The sequence below is a fragment of the Phyllopteryx taeniolatus genome, chromosome 2, assembly GCF_024500385.1.
Source record: "Phyllopteryx taeniolatus isolate TA_2022b chromosome 2, UOR_Ptae_1.2, whole genome shotgun sequence".
NCBI classification, from domain to species: Eukaryota; Metazoa; Chordata; class Actinopteri; order Syngnathiformes; family Syngnathidae; genus Phyllopteryx; species Phyllopteryx taeniolatus.
In genome coordinates, this window is record NC_084503.1 from 10,126,602 (window position 1) to 10,146,924 (window position 20,323).

General features: G+C 42.2%; 2 protein-coding genes across 5 annotated transcripts in view; one reads left to right on the top strand and one right to left on the bottom strand.

Moving 5' to 3' along the window:
- Positions 1 to 5,123: 5,123 nt before the first annotated feature.
- On the bottom strand, positions 5,124 to 10,352 carry sdhaf2 (succinate dehydrogenase complex assembly factor 2). Of its 4 annotated transcripts, none has more exons than XM_061759491.1 (4): positions 10,207 to 10,352; positions 7,847 to 8,070; positions 7,219 to 7,328; positions 5,124 to 5,812 (listed from the first exon to the last, which is right to left on the bottom strand). In XM_061759491.1, the coding sequence occupies exons 1-4, from the start codon at positions 10,300 to 10,302 to the stop codon at positions 5,685 to 5,687; spliced, it is 558 nt and encodes a 185-aa protein (XP_061615475.1). In that variant the 5' UTR covers positions 10,303 to 10,352; the 3' UTR covers positions 5,124 to 5,684. The 4 variants fall into 4 exon arrangements, with proteins under 4 accessions (XP_061615475.1, XP_061615485.1, XP_061615500.1 ...); XM_061759501.1 differs by lacking the exon at positions 10,207 to 10,352 and adding an exon at positions 9,408 to 9,566; XM_061759516.1 differs by lacking the exon at positions 10,207 to 10,352 and adding an exon at positions 9,408 to 9,523 and having other exon boundaries at positions 7,847 to 8,081.
- The window catches only part of LOC133470735 (cleavage and polyadenylation specificity factor subunit 7-like), a 17,184-nt gene continuing 6,603 nt past the window's right edge, over positions 9,743 to 20,323 (top strand). Inside the window, exons 1-7 of the mRNA XM_061759477.1 lie at positions 9,743 to 10,224; positions 10,499 to 10,708; positions 11,345 to 11,448; positions 11,613 to 11,758; positions 11,846 to 12,164; positions 12,313 to 12,401; positions 16,196 to 16,340. Of these exons, the coding sequence (XP_061615461.1) occupies positions 10,156 to 10,224; positions 10,499 to 10,708; positions 11,345 to 11,448; positions 11,613 to 11,758; positions 11,846 to 12,164; positions 12,313 to 12,401; positions 16,196 to 16,340 (1,082 nt within the window). The 5' untranslated portion in view covers positions 9,743 to 10,155. The remainder of the gene's footprint in view (positions 10,225 to 10,498; positions 10,709 to 11,344; positions 11,449 to 11,612; positions 11,759 to 11,845; positions 12,165 to 12,312; positions 12,402 to 16,195; positions 16,341 to 20,323) is intronic.

Genomic DNA, 20,323 nt, shown 5'->3' on the forward strand with positions numbered 1-20,323 from the left:
TCTTTTCTCACTCCCCTCTAGAAACCTTTTTCTGTTCGACTGAAAGACTCTGATTCTCAATAAATATCCATTATAATACTAAAAAAATCACAGCGGTAGATTAAAAACTCCACTGTGACACAATAAAACTGTTCCAGCATAAAAGGGGTACAGATACTCCATTCTGCTTGACCTAACAGCCGAACCAGATTACAGCATGACATGTATACCCAAGAAGCATGTTTTACAGTGATTTATGACCAAAAAAATAGGGCTAATGTTGCCATATGCACTGTCAAAACAGCAATAAAAACATCTGCAACTTACCGCAAGGTGTTTTATCAAGTTAGAAGTAGGCTGAAATATCCAAGTTTGGGCAGACACAAGACTGCGCTGCATCATAAAGCTGTTGTTTTTCGGAGCCTGTAAACACTAGCACGGCTGTTTTTTCCCCAAAATGAGTCACTTTAATTGGCCTGCAAAGGCTTTGTGTGCTGTCATGTGACTGCCTTGTGCTGTCTGATTCGTGAATTGGAGTCAAATGACACTAGTGGTTATGTTGGATTGACGCAACGACGCCCGATGCAGAAGTCGAAGATGAAGTCTAAAAATAGATGTCACACACAATAATTAATAAATAAAACTAGCAAGCGGCATGTCGATCATTGTAACGGAGTAAAAGTATCGATCCTTCTCAACAAAAATTCTCAAAAATAAAAAGTATGGTGCATTCAAACAACTCTGACAAGTACAATTTATTCAAAATGTTACTCGAGTAAATGTAACGGAGTAAATGTAACACGTTGCTACACACCTCTGGTCTTTGCACGTTTTCAGCACTTCAAACATATTGAATGTATTTAGAAACAAAACAAGGATTTACGTTTTGCAGCACTTTAATGTTCATGTTTGTTTGACATTAAACATGTCAGCATGTTTAATGTTCTGTAAATTGACTGTCTGTTGTACTAGAGCGGCTCCAACTACCGGAGACAAATTCCTTGTGTGTTTTGGACATACTTGGCAAATAAAGATGATTCTGATTCTGATTCTGATTCTGATCAACGATTAAGGATTAACGTAACATGAATCGTATGTTCATGTTACCCGTAGTTCGTTGAATGTCTTCTTTAACTCTCGCATTACATTTATGGTGCACTTTTTTTTTTCATGAAACCCTGACTGTGGCTCATTTCTGCTGCTGGCTAAAGGAAAACTAAGTTAAGCTAAGTTCACCTGACAATTTATCATCTGCGTTAGATCCTTGCGTGTACTTCCTTGTGATTGGTCAATTTGGCCTAACTTCTGCAAGCTAAAAGAGCTCCCGTTTTCCTTGTGTGACTAACTCATTAGCACCACAACGAATACATTTGTGGTCATTTGTGAAAACTGCATCTAATTCCAGGAGGGATAAGAGCAAGGTGGATAAGAGTAACAGACGCAACAATATCTGTCTGAGAAACCCAGAAGGATTTTCAACCTACACATTTCTTTACACTTCAAACCTGGTAACACCCTGAAACAAAGGCTGGTACACCCAGTGACGTGCGGTGAGGTTCATGATGGGTGAGGCGCTGACTCAGTCACGTGACATCTGGAGCTCTGTGAAGCTCAACTCAACACTGCCACATGCTGGTAGTGGCACCGTACATACCAGACTCCACTGTGCCCTTTTAGTGGCTTTTCTGGTCGATAAGAAAGACTAAATGGACAGGGAAGACAGATGGTTTGAAAGAGATGTGAGAGAGGCCATTCACAGTATGTGAACGTGGAAAGACCATCCCTTAAACAGAGGAGGGCAACCAACTCCGACTTACAATCTTTTTGTCCATTCCAAAGAAACATAATAATTCTGCCTCCCACACGAGACACAAAAACACATCCTTCCGTTTTTCCTCACCAACTGAGGCTAGTCTGTTCAAACTAGATCTTGTTGCATGAACTGAGGACGACTGCTCGGATGAGGGGCGTAACATCTTCAAAGACAACCAAAACAGTCCAGTTGCGATTGATTCAACACCCTGCGAATGAAATGACCTGGATGAATAAGAATATTAACAGACACACAATGAATTAAATAATAATAATACAGTAACTCTCTGTTTATAGTGTGTGATATCACCCAAAAATCCGATGATGCAGTGGAAACTATATTACTGTATAAAATCACTTTATAGTATTTTGCTGTATGGTAGGTGGTAAATAATTGTAGAATTTACAAAAATGTCTAAGTGTACTGTAATATATGCCCACAATTGCCAGTAGGTTGTAAAGTTGTAAAAACCCTATGAAACGTCTAACAGTGTATCATTATTATTTGAGATTGATGACTCTTTTCAATGTAACATTTATTCATCACTTAAACCAATATCAGCAATAGGAGGCCTCAATTTTATCTTGTTCCGCATCGGTAAGGAAATTTGTGGTATTGCCCACTAACAGCAACCTCCATATTTTGGGGATTTAATGGTCGAATCGGTCCACAGTGCAAAGTGTTACACGTAGTGTGAAATTAAAATCCCAAAAGACACTGGACACCAACTAACAATAACAAAGAAGGGCTGGAATACATAGCAAACTTGTGTCTAACAGAACAACTAAATGATTTACATATATACATTTATAAATAGAATCCAAAAACACTATTGATGCTCCACAACAGCATTCTCAGGGAACAATTTTGAGGGGGTGCCTTTTAATCATTATGTATTTCTCGTGACCTAACGTTTGCATGAATTCTGGCTGAAAGTTTTTTTGTTTTTTTTTGGAGGCAATTATACCTCACCCAAAATAAAGTGAAGATATCAACCAAAAACGAAAATCTTTTGAAGCTTCTCGTCACATAGGGGGTCTGCTGTAACAAAGGAAGCTAAGAATAATGGAATGATGCAAACATTCCAACCTATTTTAATAGGTCGTGCAAATTGTGGTCAACATGAGAGCGTTCTGTTTATTGTGTAACATTAAAACACCTTGTCTGATGTGAACACTGTAATTGCACGAGCATGCAGAAGCAGGCTTGATCTAATTTAATAATCTGCACACATATGGCCAGAAGGCTTTTCTCATCCATTCGGCAGTTGAGGGTTACAATGAAGGGACGTGAGTATGGAGCCGTATTTAAATGCCTCAGAGCTAACACTTATTAGATTTAACAGGAAAAACAATTTCAGTGGTGCTTAGGATGCAATAAAAAGATTGGCTTACTCTCTGAAATCTAGAGGCAAAGACGCTTACAAAGGACCCATATGAATATTATAACACGTGGGATAACTTTGAAGATAAAGTCAGAAGACAAATGAAATATGGGTGCTTTGGATCTTTTAGAATTGCCACGTTTACTTGTAAAAAGTATGTCAAATGAATATGGTTTATATGTGGTTATATTATCTATTTATAGTCGGAGGCTACTGTAGACATTTGCGTCACATCCTTAATGTTTGGAGTAGATCATACATTGTCGCCACCTGCTGGACAGGAATTTACACAGCAGGTGTAAAAATGTATTGTAAGAAATATGACAGTGCAAGTGGGAAAATGTATTACGTAAGAAATACAGTTATTACCATAAATATAGGTTCCCCTATTGACCGGTGTCAAACTCCAGGCCTGCGGACAAGATCCAGCCCTCCACATCTTTTCATGTGGCCTGCTAAAGCTTGCCACAATCTTTCATTGACTTCTGTTCAAAATTAGTCATACAATTTTAAAGAATCAAATCCAGCGTAAATAATGTAATATGATGGGGTAATTATTAGGGCTGCACACAGAACATAGTACGCAGGGGACAAGGAGTGGCGATAGCTCTAGCCACATGCCTAGTGAGTAAACAAACCCATTGCTGCTCACCTTCTGGCTAGCAGGCATTTTGGCTATCAATATTGTTTTGGCAGAATCTCAGACTTTTTAACTCATTTGAAATGGGACAGGGCCAACGTGAATCAGTGCAGTGCAGAAAAAAGAAAACTTCCAGTGGCATTTAAAGTCTCTCTTGCGCTGGAGCCAAAGCAATGACAATTGTCATGTGTGTATTTTTAACATTATAATTCACACTGTTCAAGTTGTTACTGTTGCACTTATCTGCAGCCCTCCTAAAAAAGAAGACACAATTGATGTAGCACTTCAAAAGTAAAGATTTAAGCTGCTAATGTCTCATTTGAAATGTCATCGGGCCTCATTCCGGCGCATGCGCATTAACATTGGTTGGTTGACGTTAGTGATGGGCACGGCAGTTCTTTTGAGTGTACTGAATCATTCGAACCAGTTCTTTAAATCAATTCGTTCAAAAGATTCGTTCTCCGAATCGTTCAGTATTTTTTTTCACAAAATCATTCAAGTGCTTCCTGATTCAGTTAATGATCCATCCCTGAGGTTCACGTTCACTGTGGATTTTGTTGTCATGTATGCAAACTAGGAAAGGCGGGGGCGATTTAAAAAAAAAAAAAAAACAATACGAAACAAAACTTAAGCTAAATGATCACCTATCTATCTCTCTCTCAGAAAGCTCTCGAACACCCGGCGTCGGTTGGGACTCGTGAACGTGTGCAGGGAGCTCAGCTACCGCGCGGCCTTCCGTGTCCCCTTATGACCAGCGAAGCTCTCGCCGGCCGCCGTGACTTTTCTGCATTCCACCGCGGTGGACAGCGTCGCTGACACCAGCCCCCGCCACCCAGGCTTCCTGCTCACTCGCCTTACTGTTATTGTCATCTGATTAGTGGCAAGCGTCTTTGAGTGTCATAAGCGCTATATAAGTTTAACGTATTTTTATCATTAGGAAATGAAAAGCTTTCATAATCACATTAGAGACACAGAGGGAATGATATGTATGTGTACGTATATACATTTATGATTAATTTACATTTATTTTAAATGTGTGCTTGTTTCCGTGTGCTTGACTGACTCAACATGAACCTTTAGCATGAAGAAACAGCTGCTAGTGAAAGCTATCCCTGCGAGCGCGTCAGGACTTGCGGTTAAAATCACTCAGGAGTACGTTCACGGCGTGGTACGTCGTTCCTTGCGCGAACGAATCACTCTTCGTACTAGTACATCGCTCCTTAGCGGATCACATACAAAGAAGTTCAACGAACGAATCACTGGTGTCTAACGGATCCCGAACTGTAAGTTCAACGAACGAATCACTCTTCAGTTCTTCAGTACATTTATTAAATCAAATGCTTGTGGTTGACACATCATAATGACAGCATAAAAACAAATGATTTACAGTATATTTTATGCAACATGAATATTGTACTGCAGTTTATATTCGTCCATGCTATCTCTCACGTTCTAATCATTTTTCAGGCCTCCAATTTTAAGCCTCAGATAGCAAGGCACAAGTGGATATAACAAGAATAAAATGTCTTCAATGTATTGCAGCCCAACTGCTTTGATCAAGTATAGTAGTTCAGCCAGAGGGCTTCCATAGTAGGTCCTTCCATCCATCGATTTTCTGAGCCGCTTATCCTCACAAGGGTCGCGGGAGTGCTGGAGTCTATCCCAGCTATCGTCGGGCAGGGGGCGGGGTACACCCTGCACCGGTTGCCAGCCAATCGCAGGGCACATTGACACAAACAACCATTCGCACTCACATTCACACCTACGGGCAATTTCGAGTCTTCGATTAACCTAACATGCATGTTTTTGGGATGTGGGAGGAATTAGTACCTAATTGAAAAATAATCTGTTGGGGGGGGGGATCCTTGTTAGCCTTCCTTTTCCAAGTATTCCAAGCTAGGTGCATCCAACCTCTGTTCCTGATTGCGATTCTTTGTGAACTCCTTTAGCATATCCATGATCTCTCCTTGGTAAACGTCTGGGGTGGGCTGTGCCTCTGCAAGCGAAACTGAAAGTGAATCCACTCTTGTCCCAGTGTTACAAAAAGGAAACATTAATAGTAAGGGGGAAAGGAATAAATTATGGCAGCGTATCAACCGAGCAATCAATCAGAAATCATTTAATCGATAAGCAATTAGCACACACACCATTTCACATGAGGTTACAGTATTTAAAAACATAATGAAAAGATCACATTTAAAAGCTAGTATTCGGGGCCCACTAAAAGAAAAGAAAAATTACACTACAAGATTTAAGTCATATATTTTCAAGATTAAACTGGTAATATTACAAGAATAAAGTTGCGCATTTTAGAAAACAAGTTTTTTTCCCCAGATTAAGTCATTTTGAAAAATGTGTTTAACAACCCACACACGTACAAAGTAATACATCAGTCTGAGCCAAATATCAAACTACGGATACTGATAGTAATCTAATGTCGATGTCCAAGAATACGGAGTACTGTAGCTCATTATTTTTTTAAACCTATTGTATCATAAAATATAACTTGACAAGTTTCTCTATGGCGGCACTGTGATTAAGTGGTGAATCCAGGCTCCGGCTTTCCTGTGTGGAGTTTGCATGTTCCAACCGTGAGTTTTCTTCGCGTACCCCTTCCCCACAAATTCACAAAACCAGCATGTTAGGTTCATTGAAATTGTCCGTAGATGTGAATGTTAGAGTGAATGGGTGTTTGTCCACATGTGCCAGTTCAGGGTGTACCCACAGCCTCTTGCCTACAGTTTGGTGGGCGACCCTAATGAGGATCCGTGGCACAAAGAAATGGATGGATAGTCTCAGAAAAAAAACTATATTATTTATTCTCCTTATATTTGGACTTGGATCTCAAAAACAACAGAAAAAGAGAATATATTCATCCATCCATCCATCCTATCCCAGCTATCATCGGGCAGGAGGCGGGATACACCCTGAACTGGTTGCCAGCGAATCGCAGGGCACATACAAACAAACAACCATCCGCACTCACATTCACACCGACGGGCAATTTAGAGTTTTCAATTAACCTACCATGCATGTTTTTGGGATGTGGGAGGAAACCGGAGTGCCCGGAGAAAACCCACGCAGGCACGGGGAGAACATGCAAACTCCACACAGGCGGGGATTGAACCCCGGTCCTCAGAACTGTGAGGCAGACGCTCTAACCAGTCGTCCACCGTGCCGCCGAATATATTCATTTTAATGCAAAAATTAAAACTAAAAAGAGGCACTAAAAGGTCAAAACCTGTTCAATTAAATGAAGATGTGGAGTACCCACAAGTGTACAAGGGGTATGGGGAGAACATGCCAAGTCCACAAAAAAAGGATCCAAATTTGGGTGCTCAGAGCAGTCCATAAACAATATCAGTTTTGAGGAAAGACATCCATTAAAAAAGACTGTATCACCTGTTGCCCAGTAGTAGATGTCCCAGTCATTGCTTGGTTCGTTGATTAGTCTGTCATACTGCTGCAGCTGGGTCTCACTCATTGTATTCAAGTATCGCTTGGCAAAAAGGCTACAGGGGCAAGAGAAAATCTTTAGTCCCTACAAATGCAAAGTGAACACATTTGAAAACATGGAGTAACTTTAAACACAACAGTTGACAGTTACCTGTACTATCTGATCACATCAAAGAATCTTAGTACTTTAGTTCTTTAGTCACTGGCCACAACGTTTGATCGCCTGCATGATGTGAGATTGAACACATGTACCTTTAAAACAATGCTCGATTTGGAATGTCAATCTTAATTTGTCATCCGCACTGCATCATATTGGAATGTGTTTCTATTTAGTTTACGTGAAAGGGAAAACCCCTACGTAAATATTGTTAAATTAATAACTCGCTGACAATGTCATTCTAAATTGAGCATTGTTATATTTGTAAAGTCTGATTTTTTTTTTTTTTGGTGCAGGACTAAATCATGCAGGTGAATATACTTAGCAAGCCTTTAGGTGTACATAATTTGTGAAATAGCTGTTTACTTAATGAGGCGTGAGGTGTAACGCTAATTAATAACTTCAGTCTTTAATAACCTGAGCAAAATGCAGTTCTCCAACATGCCCCTTTTACGACTCTCGTAGAGCAGGCGCCGTCTCTTGATGTCAATGGGCTCTCCGGGCTTTTCCTCCCAAGGGGGCAAGGGGATCTCAATCAGGTCAGTTCTGGCATCATCAGGTGCATCGCCACGGTAACAACGGGTCGTTACCAGCCCAGCGATCACAGGTATCCGTGCTGTCTGGCACATACCTGTCACCAGCTGACGTGAGACTACAAGCGTTATTAAAAGAAATGAAATCTCACACAATTCTACTGTTCTACAGTCCTGTTTTTTTTATATGTTGAATTTGGGAATCTATTTAACCAATGACAGTTAAAACTGAAATTGATTTTGGTGCGGGCTGTACAAGTGTATTTTCACAATGCTGACGATCTTTTTTCTCGGTCTCTATGGAAAAAAAAAAAAATGAAAAATTACAAAAGATCGGTGTTGTGTATCTAATGTGACAACCACTCCAACCCCCTCTCACAGCACATGCTGTATTTATTTATACAATTTAATAACATTGTACAGTTGCAGGAAACTGCATCTTAAAACTTAGAGGGAATGAAAACCCAATTAATGTCACTACTACTGCAGCACACCCACCTTCTTCACTACAGTACTTTAGTGTGATCATCTAAGGTTCTTTCACACATTCTTGTCTCCTCTCCTAGGTGCTAAAGTAGTATGCAATGAAGTATTATTCTAAACTGAAGCCTCCCACATCATCATGGGTTTTCATGACGATTTCATGTCATGTCAAGCATTTTTGCTTGGTTCTTCAAAGACTTACTGTCAATTCGGTTTACCTATCAGTATAAAGTTGAGTTGCGGAAAAGATTACTGGTTCTGTCATCGCGAATACCTGAAATACATCTTTGAAGACGCAGAGTAACTTGTGCATTTTATTACCTTCGCAAAGGTGGGCCAGTCAACATGTTGATGCAAGATGTCTGAAATATATTTTTATACCACCCCATATGTAAACGATTCAGACCAACAACACATGTTATATAGACGTGGGAGGCAAAATCAAATGTCTGTCTTCTTTTCAATTGCATGCAGCTTTACACCTTAACAGGTGCTCCTAAATTTGAACCAGACAGCCCAAGTGTCCCACGGTTAATTACAGAGGAAACGTTATACTTACGCTATTAACAGAACATATGCGATGCAATTTAGCAAATATAGTGATGTGATATGGTACCAAAGTCCATTTAATCTAGACAAGGTGGTACGTTCTGCGGTAAGTGGAAAAACAATAGATTTGTTTGTCTCGCTGTTCCAGAATACACGTTGCCAATGACAAAACACGGCAAAGGAGAGTCGCATCATGTCCCGTGCGGGCTTGTTGTACAACTACCGCAGCTCAGCACAAGACACACGTAGAGATGTAGACATCTAAATGTAAAATATCAATTAAGTATATGGCCTAATATACAACACAGAAGATATATGTTCCAGTTTATGGCTATATTACATGTACAGTACATCGATTGAAAGCACCGTAACGCTGTAATAGGAAGTAGTGCTTGCAAAAATATAAAACTCACTCTTCTGGTAATCACCGAGGCCAGCATTTGACTTCTGAGGTTCCGATTATGACCTTTGCAGAGACGACTTGTCAGCCGTCAAATTTAAGAAACAAAAAAAAAAAACGTCCCTTTACGTCACATGAACATGTGATTGGCCCACGCTAGGCACGTGACGCATTGTCGCAAATATAACAGTTGCGTTTGTCTCGGATAAAGTTCTCTTTACACGGTCTTCCACACAAGAAACAAAGCTATTAGAAAACAAGCTCGTTTGCAATCAAATCCGTTCGAACACGTGTATTAACGTCCCCGTCCACCACATTCGACCAAGACGTCGGAACCAATGTTTCGTATGTTGCTAACCGGTAACATTTAGCATAAACACATGGCCAGGGAGGTACGTTAGCAACACGAGCGACAGTGGCCAATGCGAAACTGTCGAAATCGAAATAACCGGTGGGGAGGCTTTATTATTATTATTGACATTAAACTTTATTTTACAACGCATTGTGTTGTCGTGCTACTCTTATATACTAATGCGCAACTATTGTAAAATATCCGCTCCCAACGTTTGCTAACCTTAACGAATGTTCGACGTCAACAAAAGTGTACATCACCCAGCATCATTTTTTCCCTCTCTTCGTTGATGCTGCACCTAGTGTGAATGTGCATATCTAAAGTCTCCAGCTAAAAAAAACTTAACAAAACAAAAACAGATACAGCATCGCCATCGTCGTCATCCTTTGAATGATCTCTGGCCCTCGGGATGGCTGCGGCCGGACTGAGTAAATCCAAAAAGGCGAACCAAGAGTCGTACCAGAATCCAAGCGACGAGGTGAGTCTTGGGTCTTGTAGCTTTTACCGCAAAAGCAGAGACAACTGCGCCTACTTTAGTTTGCATGAACGTTTCCATGTGTCACAACCATTAGCTTACTTTTTATAAACTGTTCTACTATTCATCCTGCAAGCATGACCTCAGAATATGATGATCCTCCGTGCCATACTTGCATAGGACAAAAGGTGCTGAGGAGTCCGTGTGGTGTTGTTTAGTTACACACACTGCACATTATGAAATGTAGAAGATGCTGATCTTTTAATTCCCACCACAGGATTTGTATCGAATCGATGAAACAAATGACCTCTTCGACGACGCTGTGCTTTCCGGTTCAGTTGAGCAAGACAAGAATACGACTTTGAATTCAGATGCTGGTAGGAAAACACCAACTAAAGCAGAGGATAAAGTGGACAAAGTGAAAGCAGATGGAAAAGAAAAAAAACAGTTACGAAGATTCTCATTATATATTGGGAATTTCTCTTGGGTGAGTTGTACATCATACATACAGTAGCTACATTAAAATGAGTACACACATTTCAAAGTTGTCACAGTATTGGTGGTGTGCTTGATAGGCAATGAAATAATACTTTTTAAACAAAATTGTAATCTTCGAAAGTGTGATACTGAATCACATTTCAGTCTCTTCATATTGGAACAGCATACTGTGGATCCAAGCGGGAACACTCGTGCTCTAAGTGAAAATTTGATTATAATGCCTTCAATTCAATTTGAGTACATGAATGGCTAAGAGTTTTATCGGAACATGGTCAGTATTTTAAACACATGGGATACAATACAAATCGTTCTTTCTGTGCTCCAACGGTGTGGTTTTTTTTCCACTGAAGAACTACTTTGACAAAAAATAAATAAAAGCAGCTGAGACCTGCTGGCATTTTATTTCCGTGTAGTCCTGTTTATATAGCAAGTCAAAACACTGAATATACTGTCTTAAGTGCCATTTTGTAATAATCTGTCATTAAGAAAAGGCAGGATGTTAGTGAATTGGTTATAAAAACACCAAGAGCCTTAGAATAGCTTGCAAACTACCTGTTGTAGAACCCTGCTGTAAAATAACCAGTACTAATGTTCTTCTCATCCCCCCATATTCAATACCTTTTAGTGGACATCTGACCAGGACCTCCTGCGGTTGGCCCAAAAATTAGGGGTGGGGGATATTGATGAAATCAAATTTGCAGAAAACAAAGCAAATGGCCAATCAAGAGGGTAAGTGACTCTTTTCTCTTATTCAAAAATGTTAAAAAAGCACTTAAGCTTTGTGTGGCTGTTTGCAGTTAGCTACTGTATGCTGACATTGCATATACCGATTAAGGACTTGACAAAGGGTTGATTTTATTTTATTTTTGCATTTCTTCATCTCTTTACTGCAGCTATGCAAAGGTGGTGGTGACTTCTGAAAATTCATTAAAAATATTGTTGGAGAAAATTCCCCAATGTACTTTGGATGGGGAAAGCATCGACTGCCGTTTTGCCACTCAACAAAACTTCAGTGTGTTTGAGGACGCTGCTAATAAACGTAAGAGTACCACAATTTTCATACATTAGCATATTAATTGTGTTGTAAATATTATCTTGACTCACAAAACAAATTTGCTCCTCACAGGATTCCCAATGCGCTGTCATTCTAAGGACACTGATGTGCAGAGCTCCTCAACATTTTCATGGGATACCAATCCTCCCAGTATACCCACTCCCATTCCATCAAATCCACTTGGAAATGTATTTCCCTCACATTCCAGCCCTTTCCCTGGCCAGCCACCCTCTCCCTTCCAATCTGTGCCACCCAACATCCCGCCACTGCATCTGTTTCCCCCTCCACCTTTCAATGTGCTGAGCCAGCCGCCTCCAAGTCTGCATATAAATCCAGCTTACTTTACCCCAGTACAAGACAGACACAGAAGTCATGCTTACAGTCAACCAAAGTGAGGATGCATGCAATTTAATTATTTGCCCAACCATCATTCATTTTACATAACTATGAAATGATGTCATATTGTTTCCATTATTCATTGATCAATTTAACAATATCTCTGTCTGTCGGTGTATCTTTGTTCTTTGCGAACGTCTCAGGGGGGAGAGAGATTATGAAGAACTGTTGAACAGAAATAGAGCTGTGGCTAGCAGCGCCATTACCAAGGCTGTGACAGGTGCAACAGCTGGTAAGTGCACCTGATCCCATTGTGTTACACTGACAATTTAAGACATGCTTCATCTCCACACACACCCCCCCCCCACCCCCCAAAAAAAGAATGTACTAAAACAAGTATGAATCCTAGGGTACCGTAGTCTGAAATCTACTGTACATTGTACAACCCCAATTCCAATGAAGTTGGGATGTTGTGTTAAACATAAATAAAAACAGAATACAATGATTTGAAAATCATGTTCAACCTATATTTAATTGAATACACTACAAAGACAAGATATTTAATGTTCAAACTAATAAACTTGATTGTTTTGAGCAAATAATCATTAACTCAGAATTTTATGGCTGCAACACGTTCTAAAAAAGCTGGGACAGGTGTCAAAAAAGACTGAGAAAGTTGAGGAATGCTCATCAAACACCTGTTTGGAACATCCCACAGGTGAACAGGCTAATTGGGAACAGGTGGGTGCCATGATTGGGTATAAAAGGTGCTTCCCTGAATTGCTCAGTCATTCACAAGCAAAGATGGGGCGAGGTTCACCTCTTTGTGAACAAGTGCGTGAGAAAATAGTCAAACAGTTTAAGGACAATGTTCCTCAACGTACAATTGCAAGGAATTTGGGATTTCATCATCTACGGTCCATAATATCATCAAAAGGTTCAGATAATCTGAGAAATCACTTCATGTAAGCGGCAAGGCCAAAAACCAACATTGAATGCCCGTGACCTTCGATCCCTCAGGCGGCACTGCATCAAAAACCGACATCAATGTGTAAAGGATATCACCACATGGGCTCAGGAACACTTCAGAAAACCAATGTCAGTAAATACAGTTCGGCGCTATATCCGTAAGTGCAACTTGAAACTCTACTATGCAAAACAAAAGCCATTCATCAAAAACACCCAGAAACGCCGCCGGCTTCTCTGAGCCCGAGCTCATATAAGATGGACTGATGTAAAGTGGAAAAGTGTTCTGTGGTCCGACGAGTCCACATTTAAAATTGTTTTGGGAAATTGTGGACGTCGTGTCCTCCGGGCCAAAGAGGAAAAGAACCATCCGGACTGTTATGGACGCAAAGTTCAAAAGCCAGCATCTGTGATGGTATGGGGCTGTGTTAGTGCCAATGGCATGGGTAACTTTCACATCTGTGAAGCCACCATTAATGCTGAAAGGTACATACAGGTTTTGGAGAAACATATGCTGCCATCCAAGCAACATCTTTTTCATGGACGCCTCTGCTTATTTCAGCAAGACAATGCCAAACCACATTCTGCACGTGTTACAACAGCGTGGCTTCGTAGTAAAAGAGTGCGGGTACTAGACTGGCCTGCCTGCAGTCCAGACCTGTCTCCCATTGAAAATGTGTGCCGCATTATGAAGCGAAAAATACGGAGACCCCGGACTATTGAAGTGCTGAAGCTGTACATCAAGCAAGAATGGGAAAGAATTCCACCTACAAAGCTTCAACAATTAGTGTCCTCAGTTCCCCAACGTTTATTGAACGTTGTTAAAAGAAAAGGTGATGGTACACAGTGGTAAACATGACCCTGTCCCAGCTTCTTTTGAACGTGTTGCAGCTATAAAATTCTAAGTTAATGATTATTCGCTAAAAACAATAAAGTTTATCAGTTTGAACATTAAATATCTTGTCTTTGTAGTGTAGTCAATTAAATATAGTTTGAACATGATTTGCAAATCATTGTATTCTGTTTTTATTTATGTTAAACACAAACCTAACTTCACTGGAATTGGGGTTGTACTAAAACTAGTTGTTGCTGACTTGAAGATGTCATTGATAAAACCCATCTGTGTGGGATTTCCCAACATCTTTCAAACCTATGTGTATGTGTGTATTCATACATGCAAATCAGTCGCCTCGGCGAAATTTGCCGTTTTGGACTCAAAATAGGCCATTTACGTGAATCGTATCCGATGAGTTTTTCCTGGGTGGCGGGGAGGGGGGGGCTGTTTCATACTCCTTCAACACTGGCAGCTAGATCCATTCCACACATCCACCATCCACACACAGATGTAATTTCTGAATATTACTTCGCGGCGGATTAATATCCAAGCACATTGGCCTGAGGTTCCGTCTGTGCGCTCGGGACCTGCTTTGGATAAGTCACAGAAGTTGACGAGACCAGAAAAAACACTTCCGCCGCTTCTGCTGTTAAGAAGTAACGGTACTTTTATTTCATTACAATGATCTCAATGTCGTTCGCTACTTTTATTGATCAATTATTGCTTATTTATCATCTATTTCGTGCGCGAGACTACGACTCAGACTTCCGCATTGGACGCTGTTTGCGCCAATCCAATTTAAGCGCTAGTGACGTTTTAGTCTAGTTCACCAATCAAATGACTCAACAAAGTCACATGACCTCACACGACGTCTTCTATTGGGCTTCCCGGGCATAGGTATTAACACGAGATAGGCCAGCCCGGCTGATCGTCGTCCCTAAGTGGAGACCATTTTGGGAAGGTCGTCTTTACTCTGAAGGCAACGGCGCGCTACTCTTGTTTACATTGAGACGAACAAAAACAACATTTGTCTGGCACTGTCTGCCCAAACGTGGATATTTCAGCTCACTTATAACTTGAGAAAACACCGTGAATTGCGGTTGTGTTGTTGTAGTTTTGACCGTGCATACATACACACGCACACACACAGCAACATCCGAATTTGCACAGTCACATTTTATTTTGTAATTTTTTTTAATTGATGTTCATGCTGTGGTTTAAAAAGTTACTCACTATTTACTCAATACTTGTAATTATTTCACTGTGTACTTTTTACTCTTAATTTTTTTGGAGGACGTTTTACTTGAGTCACATTATTGTCAAGTAACAGTACTCTTACTTTGGTACAATATTTGGCTACTCTACCCACCTCTGGAGCGGACATCCTCTCGTGCTATTCTTACATTTTAGTAAAAATTTTTGCTCATCAGATCAGCCAGTGTTGTATTTGTTGCACTGGTCTTTTGTACTTTCGCGTTGAGGTGCTGCGGGTCGTGGCCCAGGTTGTGGTCCCAGCGGAACCGCGAAACACACGTAAGATTGGCGACAAGAGTTGATCCGCTAGTACATCTTGTATTAATTAGGAGAGGCGGCGATAATAATCTAATTAGTTTACGGATGCTAATTTATTAAGTGACAGACCGATGTTAGGGATTATGTCACAACACAAAATGAACGAACTTCAAATTAAGAAATGGACAATAACAGAAAAATATTGTCCTGAATATTTTCCTTGAGGATGCGTTTGGGATTACCCTTTGAAGTTGGTAATAGTGAAAAATGAAGTGAAATAGACAATGATTTTAGTCAATTATTTTCCAGAATGAGAATGCTTAAAGAGGAGGATGCTATTCATGTGGCACAGCTTGAAGCAGGCATCAGGTGCAGGTGGAGATGGGCCTGGCTCACGTTGGGGGACACAATAAAAAAGCAAAGAAATTAGGCAAATTAAATTTTTATCTTAAAATTGTACATCAACATGTACTTGAGCGGTGTAAATAAGCTTTTCTGTGTGAAGAAATCATATTTTATTTTTTTGCCTTATTGTACTGTTCAGAGTCTTCCGGTTTGCTTAATGTATGTTAAAATAATAATAAAAAATCTCTGTGGGGGCCTGGGGGATCCCCCAGACCCTCCCTACAATGTTTTTTTTCTTTTCTCGCCTTATTCATGCCTTTGGTGTTTGCATGTCTGGTGTACTACATACTGTATGTTAGCCTCTTTGCTTCATAGTCGTTGTCAACACTGTTTAGACATTATACAAATGTTTGTAATTACTAATGCAGGAGACCTGAGAGTGGCTATGGAAACCCTGTTAACAGCCATTGCCATCATCAAGCAGTCCAGTGTGTACAGTGATGAGCGCTGCCAAGCCCTCGTCACCTCCCTCAAAGACTGCCTGGTGTCCATCCAGGGAAACTATGGCTACAGGTTCGTAAGATTCAGCATCCTTGACACCATGAATAGAAATTACAAACAGTCTTAGGCTGTCTTCACACAAAATAATTGTTAGAAATAAATGCTTTTTAGTGTTCAAATTTTTATTTTTAACATCAGACCACAGTACAATGGACATGCGTAGTCAGTCAGACTAAATTAGAGCAGGTTTGTCAAGTATTGAGGGATGAAGCACAAAGACAAATTGCTGTCTGCTTGGTTGATTATTTTATATTTGGCAATAATTTTTTTACCAGGCGAGATGTCACAAAAATGCCTGCATATCCATCCATCCATTTTCTACCGCTTATCCGGGTCGGGTCGCGGGGGCAGTAGCTTTAGCAGGGACGCCCAGACTTCCTTCTCCCCAGCCACTTCATCCAGCTCTTCCGGGGGGATCCCGAGGCGTTCCCAGGCCAGCCGAAGGACGTAGTCTCTCCAGCGTGTCCTGGGTCGTCCCCGGGGTCTCCTCCCGGTGGGACGTGCCCGGAACACCTCACCAGGGAGGCGTCCGGGAGGCATCCGAATCAGATGCCCCAGCCACCTCATCTGGCTCCTCTCAATGCGGAGGAGCAGTGGCTCTACTCTGAGATCCTCCCGGATGACCGAGCTTCTCACCCTATCTCGAAGGGAGAGCCCGGACACCCTGCGGAGGAAACTCATTTCGGCCGCTTGTATCCGGGATCTTGTTCTTTCGGTCACGGCCCACAGCTCGTGACCATAGGTTAGGGTAGGAACGAAGATCGACCAGTAAATTGAGAGCTTCGCCTTTCGGCTTAGCTCCTTCTTTACCACAACGGACCGATACAAAGTCTGCATCACTGCAGAGGCTGCACCGATCCGCCTGTCGATCTCCCGTTCCATTCTTCCCTCACTCGTGAACAAGACCGCAAGATACTTGAACTACTCCACTTGGGGCAGGATCTCATCCCCGACCTGGAGAGGGCATGCCACCCTTTTCCGACTGAGGACCATGCTCTCAGATTTGGAGGTGCTGATTCTCATCCCAGCCGCATCACACTCGGCTGCGAACTGCTCCAGTGAGAGTTGGAGCTCACAGCTTGATGAAGCCAACAGAACCACATCATCAGCAAAAAGCAGAGATGCAATACTGAAGCCACCAAACCGGACCCCCTCTACGCCTCGGCTGCGCCTAGAAATTCTGTCCATAAAAGTTATGAACAGAATCGGCGACAAAGGGCAGCCTTGGCGGAGTCCAACCCTCACCGGGAACGAGTCCGACTTACTGCCGGATATGCGGACCAAACTCTGACTCCGGTCGTACAGGGACCGAACAGCCCGTATCAGGGGGTTCTGTACCCCATACTCCCGAAGCACCCTCCCCAGGACTCCCCGAGGGACACAGGACTCCCTTCTCCAAGTCCACAAAACACATGTAGACTGGTTGGGCGAACTCCCATGCACCCTCGAGGACCCTGCCGAGGGTGTAGAGCTGGTCCACTCCAAAAAGGGTGGGTACTCTGAACTGGTGTTTGGTGCATAGGCACAAACAACAGTCAGGACCTGTCCCCCCACCCGAAGGAGGAGGGAGGCTACCCCCTCATCCACCGGGGTGAACCCCAACGTACAGGCGCCGAGCCGGGGGGCAATAAGTATACCCACACCTGCTCAGCGCCTCTCACCGTGGGCAACTCCAGAGTGGAAGAGAGTCCAACCCCTCTCGAGAGGACTGGTACCAGAGCCCAAGCTGTGTGTGGAGGCGAGTCCGACTATATTTAGTCGGAACTTCTCGACCTCACACACCAGCTCGGGCTCCTTCCCTGCCAGAGAGGTGACATTCCACGTCCCTATAGCCAGCTTCTGTAGCCGGGGATCAGATCGCCAAGGTCCGCCCAGCTCACACTGCACCCGACCCATATGGCCCCTCCCACAGGTGGTGAGCCCATGGGAAGGGGGACCCACGTTACCCTTTCGGGCTGTGCCCGGCCGGGCCCCATGGGTGCAGGCCCGGCCACCAGGCGCTCGCCTTCGAGCCCCACCACCAGGCCTGGCTCCAGTGGGGGGCCCCGGTGACCCGCGTCCGGGCAAGGGAAAAACAAAGTCCATTGTTTGTCGTCATCATTAGGGTCTTTGAGCCGTGCTTTGTCTGGTCCCTTACCTAGGACCTGTTTGTCATGGGTGACCCTGCCAGGGTCATAAAGCCCCAGACAACTTAGCTCCTAGGATCACTGGGACACACAAACCCCTCCACCACGACAAGGTGACGGCTCAAGGAGGGGGCATATCCATTCTTTATTTATTTTTTATTTTTTACTATGTAAATGGTCAGATCAAGTGACGCAACCGATATGGCTGTGTTTACACTGATGGTAGATATAAAATAAGTAGTAAGCAAGCAAGTAACTCCACAAGTGATGACAGTGGGCAGTGATAACACAAACGCAAATGATGACAAATGAATAATAATAAAAATACATAGTAAATCGTCGGTATTGGCCGGGGTTGGGGACCAAGAAAGACCTGCTGTAAATAGTATATGCCACGCCATAATTCACGGCCAAAGTATACGCCACCCTTAAGATTTCCATATGTCGCACAATCGGATCCGTTGTAGTCCTACTGTGAAGTCTAGCTTCTCTGTAAACTGCAGTCTTAAAAAAAAAAAAAAAAAAAAAAGACTTTTTGTCATATACAGTTTGTTAAAACTGTATGACCTGATACTCGAGTATTATTAAAATGATCTTTTGAAAAATCAAGTCCCTCTGGCCCCATCTAATGACTCTAATTTAATTGTAATCATTATTTTACAACTGGGCAGGGTGTGACAAGAATAGCCAGTCAGTGACTAGCGACAGGTCGTGTGACTGAATCATTTGCATGGGATCACACAGCCTCACGTGCAAATAGAGCAGCAGGCAGAAGGAGACTATTAGAGTTTTTGGGTCAGATTAGTTAACTCTGGTTAGGAACAAAAGTATAAAAGAGAGAATTGGAAAGCTCTCTACATCAAATCAAGGGTCAACATATTTAACGGTGGGACCTAGTGAATGACCTGCAGAGAGCTGGGACCAAAGTAACAAAGGCTACCATCAGTAAGACACAATGCTGCCAGGGACTCAAATCCTGCAGTGCCAGGCGTGTCCCCCTGCTTAAGCCAGTACATGTCCAGGCCCGTCTGAAGTTTGCTAGAGAGCATTTGGATGATCCAGAAGAGGATTGGGAGAATGTCATATGGTCAGATGAAACCATAATAGAACTTTTTGGTTAAAACTCAACTTGTTGTGTTTGGAGGAGAAAGAATGCATCCAAACACCACACCTACTGTGAAGCATGGTGGTGGAAACATCATGCTTTGGAACTATTTTTCTGCAAAGGATGGTGGACCTGGATGACTGATCCGTGTAAAGGAAAGAATGAATGGGGCCATGTATCGTGAGATTCTGAGTGAAAACCTCCTTCCATCAGCAAGGGCATTGAAGATGAAACGTGGCTGGGTCTTTCAGCATGACAATGATCCCAAACACACCACCCGGGCAACGAAGGAGTGACTTCGTAAGAAGCATTTCGAGGTCCTGGAGTGGCCTAGCCAGTCTCCAGATCTCAACCCTATAGAAACTCTTTGGAGGGAGTGGAAAGATTGTGTTGCCCAGGCACAGCACCAAATCATCACTGCTCTCGAGGAATTCTGCATTGAGGAATGGGCCAAAATACCAGCAACAGTGTGTGGAAACCTTGTGAAGACTTACAGAAAACATTTGACCTCTGTCATTGCCAACAAAGGGTATATAACAAAGTATTGAGATGAACTTTTGTTATTGGCCAAATACTTATTTTCCACTGTAATTTGCTAATAAATTCTTTAAAAATCAAACGTGATTTTATCTCTCATAGTTGAGGTGTACCTATGATGAAAATTACAGGCCCCCACTGTAACCTGTTATTACTACAGTAACCTGTGTTATTATTACACAGGTTACTGTGTTGATAAGGATAACGGGATCAATAATCCGTGGAAT

Bases quoted from the DNA above. Each gene is read 5' to 3' on its own strand.
- sdhaf2 (XM_061759491.1), bottom strand. From the start codon at position 10,302: ATGGAAACGTTCATGCAAACTAAAGTAGGCGCAGTTGTCTCTGCTTTT. The intron at 8,071-10,206 runs GTACGACTCTTG...GTCTCACGTCAG, and splicing joins ACCTCGTCGCTTGGATTCTG to CTGGTGACAGGTATGTGCCA. The intron at 5,813-7,218 runs GTGATACAGTCT...TTTCGCTTGCAG, and splicing joins CATCTACTACTGGGCAACAG to AGGCACAGCCCACCCCAGAC.